Raw genomic sequence first — 10,536 nt, forward strand, 5'->3', positions numbered from 1 at the left:
AACTTATGGGGTGTTAGTTAAATTTACCCTTTTTTATAAGAATAAATCACAATAAAGCCCCTAAACTTTTGAATAATTTGCAAAGAAAAGGATCATGCACTTTAAAAATTAGAGAAATCCCTAAAGTATGCGAAATTCATAAAACTACCTTGAACTTGCAGAAGTTTCCATTTTAATATTGGGCTAAAATCCTATGTGTGGTTGGTTAAGAGAAGATAGAGTAGAATAAATTTGAGAAGAAAAATTAAGTAGATGATTTTCTTATACGCTTCTGCTGACAAAGAGATTTGTTCAACGATAGCAATTTCAATGTTTAGAAGGACTAAATTTAAACTAATTTAAGGGTTGTGGCATTTAATTGCAATTTGAGTGGCAACAAATTTCGAAATATGAAAGATTAAAGGGACTAATAGGAGAAGACCCATCTAAATATGATTCGGATTCCGGTATAAAACTGAATTCGACCCGACCCGTTAATACCCCGGCGGCGGCGAAAAAACCCTAGGCAAAGCCCCTAGCAAAATCTGAGCTCTAATGGCGATCAAGAAACCGAAAGCTCCGAAGGGCAAAAATCCTCAAGAAAAGCACAAATTCATTGATAGGAAATTGAAGAAGAAGGACAAGAAGGTGAAGAGAAGCAAAAACGCTAACTTTATTCCTCTCGGCGACAACCCATTAATCGCCGAGAAGAAGAAGAAGGAGAAGGAGAAGAAGGAGAAAGAGAAGGGAAGCGAGAGCCTCACGTTAGTTTCTACTGCTCCTGCGGCTCAGCAGCTCCGGTTTTTTCTCCACCATTTTCAGTCTGCTAATGGGTTCAAGCTCTCGCCTCTTGAGTTGGAGGCTTTCAAAGGTCTGAGCTTTCTTCTTTGCTTGCTTCAATTTACATTTTTTTTCTTGGTGGGCAGAAGTTTATGTTTTTACTGATATTATTGCTTTTCTCTTGGAAACTACACGTTGAGTTAGATATTAGTTAGTGCATAGCTTTAAAAAACAACAACAACCTGGATTCACATTTTGAGGAGGATAAATTTGCAGAAATGATATAGCCCCCCACTCCCTTATGAAGTTAGGGGTGTTAAGTGCTGCTTAAATATTTGAGGTGTAACATGTGCAAGTGAAAGTGTAGAATTAGAAATTTCTATTTTAGATGAAGTTGAATTAGGAAAGTTGAAAAATGTTTGTGTAGGTTGATCCATGTTAAGGTCAAAACATTTATGAATTGCTTATATGACGTTAACCTATTCAGACTAAGAGGGTTTTTGGGAAGGCTTATTTTCTGAAGCTTATAAGCTATGCTGGCTTTTGGTAGCCTTTTTCTTTTATGATTAAGCTTTTGTGAAAGTTTCATGGATGGAGAAGTCATTTACTTGGTCAAACCTAGATTCTTTAGATGAGGTTATAAGCTAAAAAAATTTAAAAGTAGGGGAATCCTAGTTTTTCCAAAGGGACTTAAAAGATTAGTTTATTGGAGATGTCACCGAGCATGTGGATATGGAAAATCTAGCTTGAAAGCTACCTTGAACAAAAAAAAAAACTCTACCAAACACCCTCTTAAGGGTTTACATGATGTTTGAATGCCATCTGCACTCTTGATGACTACTTATAACTGTCAACACATCAAAAACAAATGTTTTTAGAGAAACAGAAGAGAATTTAGAAGTTCCAAAAGTCAATAACAAGTACAATATGACAGTAAGTGCTAAGCGCTGACATGGCACATAGAGCCTAGGCGGATACTTTTTTTTTGTTTAACTGATGGTGGATGAGATTTTGCTGAAAGTTGTTAGAGATGGAGGAGGTGTTCGGAGATGGTAGAGGAGGCTAGGGAAGTGGGGGACGGGCAGCAACAGAGGAAATCAAACCACAACCTAAGTTTTGCAGCCCCATAACAGTCTGGGCTTCCCTAGGCGCCCCAAGATCTAGGTGGGCAGTCTAACCACCATCTAGATCTAGGCGGGAGCCTAGACCGCTCTTTAAAATTATATTAGGGAGTGTTTGGCAACTTTGTAACATTAGGCCAGGACAGAGCCTGGCGTAATTTTATGTTGTTTCTTGTTTGTCAAAATTCTAGGCTAGATCTGACCCCATTTTTTGTGCCCAAATAGTGTCACTAAACTAGTTTTGTTTTGGACTAGGGGGGTCTGGTCCAAAACAAAACTAGTTTAGCACAAAACCGGGCCAGGATTGGTCCTAGCCCAGTTTTGCTCTGTTTGTCAAACTGACCCTTAGCAACTCCAATTAAAAATGCATAATGTTAGCATGAGTCCCTGAGTGAATGTTGATCCTGGCCCAGTTTTGCTCTGTTTGTCAAACTGACCCTTAGCAACTCCAATTAAAAATGCATAATGTTAGCATGAGTCCCTGAGTGATCCAACATTCTTTAAGCACTAAAGGACATCTTTATGACGTTGAATATCCATATGCATACATTACTTTTCTTCTTGCCACTAAATCATGGGTTGGCACATTGTCCTGTATTTTTTTCATATAACCATAATATGATAATAAATATGTGGTTCCTTTCTTTCTCGTCTAAAATATTTAATTAACTATCCATACTTCCACTGTTGATATCCTCATCATAGAACCCTAAGTTTCATTGAGCTACACATGCTTCCATAGTTGATGTCCTTCTGAAACCAACTTTAACCCCATATACAGTTTTGTTCCTACTTTATTAAAATATGCTTTGGATAATCATAATGCATATGCAGTTTATAGATACAAATTCTGTATTTTCTATCATTGTCATCTGCATGGTGTTATGTGATTATGAAATTAATTTTTGACTTTAAAACTATTCTTAGAAAAATGAGTTTTCTCATTTTAGATCCTAAGGACCTCAGATCTTCATAGTAGTAATCTACCTCTTCAAATCCAGTCTGTTTTTTTAAATAACGCCCTCATATTTGTAATTTACACCCCTAAATCCGTTAAGTTTTTTAAAGTAACACCCCGTTTCAAACAAATATGAAGGTTTGGATGTGCAAATTACAGTATGAAGATTTGGGTGCCTAATATAAAAATAGGATAGAATTTAGGGTCTAATATTAGGGGGAAAACACAAAAAATTGGTTTATTTTTTCTTTACTGCTTCAATAAGTGGAGCTTTTCTAACCTTAGAAATGTTGTGTTCTCCATCTCATGGCACTACCTATTAATCTATGTTGGGGAATCAAGTCTGGTTGCAGGTTGCTGAATTATTTCCACCTTAATTTGGATATAATTATCTTATTTTTTTAATAAATTGCTTAATCCTCCTCCTTTGTGATGCTCAATTATTTTAGTTTTCTTGTGTAAACCTATCTAAGGGCAGATTGGATTTGTGCAGATACATGTATGGTTGAGCTTTCTCAAAGTATGGATCAGGATGTGGAGAACTTTGGCGAGCATATGAAGGCTCCTTTTGAAGCATCTTGGAAAGACGTTCTTTGTGAAGGGAAACTTTTAGAGGGAAAGGTTGATGCTGGTTGTCCAGCAATAATTGTAATAAGCACATCCGCATTGAGATCTTTGGAGCTGCTCAGGTAATATTAGTAGTGTTACAGCAGGCGTCCTGAGTTAGAGTTTCAATCAGCGAAACCACCATGATCTGTTTCTAATAATTTGTATTAATTTGTGTATTAATTTTCTTGCAAGAACATTACAAAGAGGTTTAGTTTTAATTGCAAGAGTTAAACAACAGAAATATCAATAAACAGATAACTCTGTCTCTACTGGTGCATGTAGGGAAGAAGTAAGAATTTCAATTTCGAAATAGCATGAGATTCAGTCTTTGATTCAAGCTTAATAGTGAGTTTTTCAGTGTTAGTCGTAAAGTTATAGTTGATTTCTCTAAATACATCACTGTTTGTTTACTTTGTTCTTTAGCATTTATGTTTATTATCATTCATCCTTTGATCGTTTTTCCAGTAGATATAGGCTTTGAGAGAGTATGTTAGAATTGATAATAAATCATAATGTCAATGTTCCAGTTTCAGGTTGGTCATAATCCTACTTGGTTCAAGTTTTGTGGTTTTATAGGTACACATGTTTCTGAAGTAAAATACAGTTATTAATAGCATTTAAAAAGACGGAATAATAAGAACAATGATATTTTATATGCATGTTATTAGAGAATCACGTGGGAAGGATGTAAACTAAAAAAATCCTCAATCATTTGCTTTCATATATTAAACCATTATTGTAGATAGATGGTATGTTCTCTTCTATTATGATTGACATTTTATGTTTATGTAGAGGTTTGAAGTCTTTGACAAGAGAGTGTCGTCCGGCAAAGCTGTTTGCAAAACACATGAAAGTGGAGGAGCAGGTATTTTCTTTTGCAAAGACCTACTTTATCATCTGTTTTTATAGACTTACTTTTTTATTGAAAGTTGCAAAAGTTGTTGCACTTTAATTCTATGTCGAAATAGCTTATTGTATCTCACTTCCTGTATGGAAGTTACAAGGTATGATTCTGATATCCTGCTTTGACTATATTTGCATTAAAAGAAAAGTTAGAAATCTTGAATTTATGCACGAGAATTTTACAAGTATGTGAAATGAAAAATATATTAGAAGTTTGAGGAACGCATTTGAGAAGAGTCCAATATGAGTCGGTTGCCAACTATGTCCAACAGATGCCTGACACAAGTATGGATTTACGATAGAAGCTTTCATGCATCATAGGCTTTACTTGTGTTGTACACGATATGACTTTATGACATAAATTTGTCTGCTGCATAGGTTTCATTTGTGTTGGACAAGGGTCTGGCTTTATGATGAGAGTTGATCTTACGTAGTCTCCACTATCATTATCATGTCTTACTATGATTTTACAATTTTGTAGGTTGCATTATTAAAAGGTCGTGTAAATATCGCATGTGGTACACCAAGCAGGTAATTAATTTGTAATTTGCACTACTTTACACAGTTGCTCGTTACTTGGTTTTGGTTCTAACCTCCTCTTGTATGGTATTAGATTTCCATTGGATAATTTCTTTCTTTGTAAATGTTACTTGGTTTTTTTACCTGTTTATATAATGTGTCTGTACTTTTGTTCTCTAAAGATCCGAGACCTGCTGTTAATAGAATTATGATCTTACGATAAAATCATGGTTATAGGAATCTTAATGCGCTGATCTTTGCTAGATAGCTTCAGATTGGTGTTGGTGGGAACAAATACAAAATCACACCAAAATATCAACTTCTGGTTGTTTATCTATTTAATTTGAAGCTTAATTAGAGCAAGGTAAGAAGAGGGAGGCAGAGCATGGTCCCTATTGTTTGCTACTTCAGCTCTATAGTTTTAGTTACATTTACTCTTGGTCATGATTTAACCTTCATGACCATTTAGTCTACCTGCTAGCCTTCCTTCTATTGCAATTTTCTGTTTATGCGTAAATCCTCAAACAGCTACCCTGTAGTTTATGAAACCAGAACCTTTTTATTACAATCGAATATTCCAGGTAACAGTATTTAGGGCCACTATCGATGCTAGAGTTTCTGCATTCTAGGCCTATATTCTTTTTTTCTTTTTTGAACCATGAGGTCTACAGTTATAGAGGATGATACTAAGAGCCTGCTTACCCAGTACAGCAGGTTAATGGATACTAGAGGACCAGCCAGCAATGTTTCATCTTGATGTTTTAAAGTTTGGAGTTATTTGTATTTATGCATTTTATTTTTGTTCTATGATTTTTCTTTTTTGATATTGTTATCAAACTTCAACTCTTCGCCATAATGATTTGATCTTATTTGAGAACATGATCCACCTTTTTATCTTAACTATGTTCTTTTTCCCCCTCGTATCTGCCCTGCCTATGTCACGACCCTAATTTCCGAACCTAAAAGGAATATTGGAGCCGGACTAAACCTGTGAAAAATCCTCCAAAAATATACATTCATCAAAAGACCATCAAAATAATCTCATTGAAATAAAACCAACAATAAATATTCTCTATAATCCCAAAAGTCAACATTAATCCAATTAACTTAATATAAACAAATATTCCTCAACTTGAAATAAAACTCGACCTAAAGGAAAGAATTTCATTATTCCAAAACTCTCAATTTATCAATTAAACATCAAAGACTTTGTTTAACCTTCACCTAGAAGACAATAACAATCTCGAATTTTATTCCTTGCTCCGTTCTAAGAATTTGAAAAAATCATCAATTCCACCTAATCCTGAGTCTTTGAAAAGAATGAAAACAACACAATGAGTTCACAACTCAATAAGTGGATAAATTCATACATTGAACACTAGTTTTACAAAAAATTAAATATTTCGACAAATGATAAGCTAAATATAAGAATAATAGAGAATCATCAATGAACTCTAGTACTTGATGCAAATATTTAAGAAAAGTTTAAAAAATCATGAAATGGAACTAAGCAGGCCACGACTCAATGAGGTTAACACTTTATACTCCGGTTGACTCGGTAAACCCCACAATTATTAAGCCCGTGGTTTCGGGACGATGAGATCCAAATTTGGGCTCTTAACGCTAAAATAAAACCTTATAGAGGCACATTGAGTCCTGTTTTAATAGCTTGCTTATATCCGACATATACCGGTGTATTGATCTGAGATGCATATATTTTTAAGAAAACGAACAAAGTTCATATAACCAAATACTTTATAAAGAATTGCTAAAGGCCAACCAGTAGTGAAACCAATCACATATGCATCACAACTTATTACTATATGAGAAGACATGATTATCGAGAAAGAAATAAGCATAGGCTTATACCAAATATCCATGTGTGTCACCTCCAAATTAATACTTAACATGCGAATAAATCACACAAAAGGATATAATCCATCAGAAATAAATCCGCGTATACTTAATATAATTTTATATGAAAAATAAGCAGTGCATAATGTATAAATTCATCACTTACACAAACACAAAAGACTATCAGAATACCAGTTACGATGCCTCCTCGAAATCACTTGGGATTCCTACATAATATATACAAATAACCATCAAAATTACCGTATAACTTAAGACCCGAATACCTATTAAAATAATCTTAGGATAATATCATACGTCATTTAATTAACTATACTAAAATCAATCTACATACTCTACTGTACCCTATAACTACGATTAAGCATTGTATACATAACAATTTTTTTATCATAGAATCAATATAATCATATGCTAAGAATCAAAATATCATGCATGAAGATGAAAGTAAATAAATAAATAAAGGTAAGAGCAGCAATAAGCTCTTGTGTTCGCCATGGCCATGGAATCAAATATCATGCATGGAGAAAATAAATAAATAAATATATGAGCAGCACTATTTAAGTTTTATGCCAAAAGAACTTGAATTATTACAGCCTACCCCCTAGTTGCTTTTTAAGTTTTATGCTAGCACTATTTTAAAAAACCTCCGCCTAGTCCGCCTAGGCATCCGCCTAGTCCTAGGCGGTACCTTGGCCGCCTAATTAGCGCCTAGGCGGTACCTAGGCTACCCACCTAGGTTTTGGGAGTGTTTAGGGGAGCATTGTCTGTTTATGTAGACTGCATTCTTTAGGCATTGATCGTGATTTTCTATGTTGCAACCTCCACGTCCTCCAATCTCCTTCAAACTTGTTTAACCTCCAAATATGACCACCTCTACTACCTCCTCCGACCTTTAACAAAACTTCCTCGACCACCACTTAAATAAAGTAAGAAATCCGCCTACACACTAGTCTGGCATCTAAGCTTTCTATAACATTAATATTTACTATCAATTATTGTAATTAAAAAAGAAAAAAGAAAATCTCCTACGTTCTAGGCAACGGGCCCAACACCTAAGCCTCCTAGCGCTTTATATAACCTTGTTAATTATTATTTTGGCTATTTAGCATTTAAGTATGCATGGTTTGTTGTGGATCTAGGATTTCTATTTATTTTTTCACAAATTTAAATGAATTTAATATATATTTTATCAATTATTATAAAAAATAGCCACACGCCTAGGCATACGCTTAGGTGTCTAGGCGCTAGGCGCGGGCTCAAACGCCTAGTCTGCCTATCGTCTTCTGTAACCTTGTATGCTAGTGAAAATCACAATTAGGATTGGGAATCCTTTCTGGACTTAAAGTTGCATTACAGAGAACTGAGTACTCATATGGAATAAGTACAAGGGAAAAAAAATTTGAAATTTCTCAGCATGCTTGGTGAACCAGACAATTGAAATTACAGGTACAAAGATATGAAACATACTGAGATAGCTGCTGAGATGGGGTAGAATATTGAAATTAGGCAAAAATTCTTCCATTGGGATTCCAATTCTATTTGGTAAGTTAGGCCAGACCCTTGAAGGATTATTTGTCTGGTAAGGTGCTATTTGGTTTATTTGGCTAGCTATTACAAAGCTTTGACAGAAATTAAGTTACCAATTATTTAGCTTGGATTCAAGTGTATTCTTTCAGGTTAAATTCTACAGTATGTTTGTTTAAAAATATGACATCTCTCCATTTGATGATTGCGGAGCTTCGAAGTCTTTAATGAATTAGTATAGTTCTTAAGAACTTTGTTCAGAAAGTTTTGGAGAGGAATTCAAGAACATTAAGATAAAAGGTGTTATAAGTCATGCTTGACTTGGAATGTAATAATTCATGGGGATACTTAAATGTTTGCATTGCAACTCTTAAAACAATCCTAGCATGTATTAACTGTTTTTTCCCCTTCTTATTTTTATGTCTTATTTCTGAAGTTCATTCTTCCATCAACAAAATTCCAGGATAAAAAAGTTAATTGATATGGATGCACTATTACTTTCGCGCGTACAAGTCATTGTATTGGACATGCAAAGAAATGCCAAGGGTTTTTCCCTTTTCACCCTTCCACAAGTCAGGTTAGAACTAAGACTAAAACATACCCCTTTTAGTCTTTTACATTGTGTATTCATGATTATTTCTAGCTGATCATATTTCTTTGCTTTTAAATATTTTCCAGCACCGAGTTTTGGGACTTGTACAAAAGCCATTTTAACGAGAGGCTTCTTCAAGGCCATACTAAGATTTGCTTCTATGGCCATGTATCTTCTGCTGAGATGAGCAAAATTTGTGGAAGTGATGAATGAGCAAGTGTTATCTCAATTTTGGGTGCAACAATTTGTACTTCTGTTGTAGCTTATGTGTTAATGATTATGGATAAAATTTTTATATAATTTGTTCTTCGAGGAATTTCTTAGATGCTTAGTTTTGTCCTCTTGATGCTGGGATTGGCATAAAGAAAGCCCATAATTGCTTGTATATTCTATTTACCAAACTTTAATGTTATGCATATTTTAAGGCATTGTACTCTGTTTTTTTTTTTTTTTAATCTTCATTCCTCTTTCTTCCTTTTTGGGTCCATAATTATGTAGAGTTAACACAGATTATTGGTGAGGCTAAAAGGCACTTAAATACCTCATATTGTCACTCAGTACTTATATACCCCCACTTGTGTTTGGTAGCATTTATGTACCTTAAGTTGTTTTAAATTGGTATGTTGGTGCCCTCTACATGTAAACATGAATATTTTCATTCAAATGTCGCTCTATATTTTCATTCTAATGTTTGTTAAATTTATTATTAAACCGATCCAAACTCTAATTTAAAGTAGAATTAAGATAAGTTTAGAATAGAATATTTGTAGGTTTAGTAGTAAATTTGATAATTATTAATACCTAGATAGCTCTATACTTAGAGTGCCATAAGGGAACATTCTGATGAAAATTTTCACATTTAAAATGATTGAGGGTACTACAATATTAATTTTAAACAACTTAGAATGAAAAAACGAGTGAGTATATAAGTGCCAAGTGAGTGAAACTATGAAGTATTTAAGTGCTATTTATCCTATTGGTAATGTCTCCTTGGGCTGTTCATTAACTTGATAATAGTGATTTCATGCAACTGTTTGAATATTAAAAAGGTTAAACTGAAAGTGATGCTTTTTCGGCCGAAGATGAGTAGGATGTTGCGAAATATTGTCAAAACAGATGAGATTCTATAACAAAAGAAATTGAAGGATGATTGACTTATGGGAAGAAAAAGAGTATCTTTCTGGATTTTATTGAGAAATGAAGGCTATCTATGTAATAGAAAATTTAATTTCATTCCTAAACTAATGCATATTTCAGTTACGTCTCCACGTACTTTCGAGTCATTAGCGACATAAAAATAGGTTATAGGAAGCAAGGATGTCACATATGCACCACGTTCGCATTAAACAAAGTACTAAAAGTAGTTTTCCAGACACACAAACACAAATTTTTGTGTAGAAATCGCAGAAATAACATCAATTTCTTTTACTTCGGCTTTTTCATGTAAACACACCACCTCTAAATGTACAGGAAACTCATATTTCTATTACATGTTTAGAGAAATGGACTAAAGAAATTGAAAAAACTTCCTAGACTCTAGCAAATCAATTTACGTAACCTTTGGCTTTGGGATCCAGTGCCATGTCATACCAGTTTTCCCTATTGTTAGGTCCATCCCTTCAGGTCCAAATATGATCACTCACCAATAACTGACAGAAACCTTTTGCACTTGCCCTCAC

The 10,536-nt window shown here is 34.3% G+C and overlaps 1 protein-coding gene across 1 annotated transcript; it reads left to right on the forward strand.

Annotated features, from left to right (window-relative positions):
- Positions 476-9,293, forward strand: LOC109824383 (protein CMSS1). The gene is made up of 6 exons (XM_020390971.1): positions 476-850; positions 3,332-3,527; positions 4,240-4,312; positions 4,832-4,881; positions 8,729-8,842; positions 8,944-9,293. Exons 1-6 carry the CDS (start codon positions 535-537, stop codon positions 9,068-9,070), a joined length of 876 nt encoding a protein of 291 aa, XP_020246560.1. The 5' UTR covers positions 476-534; the 3' UTR covers positions 9,071-9,293.

The sequence above is a fragment of the Asparagus officinalis genome, chromosome 9 (genome assembly GCF_001876935.1).
Source record: "Asparagus officinalis chromosome 9, Aspof.V1, whole genome shotgun sequence".
Classification (NCBI taxonomy): Eukaryota; Viridiplantae; Streptophyta; class Magnoliopsida; order Asparagales; family Asparagaceae; genus Asparagus; species Asparagus officinalis.

Coding starts and splice junctions, on each gene's coding strand:
- LOC109824383 (XM_020390971.1), top strand. CDS start 535: ATGGCGATCAAGAAACCGAAAGCTCCGAAGGGCAAAAATCCTCAAGAA. Junction 851..3,331: donor TGAGTTGGAGGCTTTCAAAG/GTCTGAGCTTTC, acceptor GGATTTGTGCAG/ATACATGTATGGTTGAGCTT. Junction 4,882..8,728: donor GCATGTGGTACACCAAGCAG/GTAATTAATTTG, acceptor ACAAAATTCCAG/GATAAAAAAGTTAATTGATA.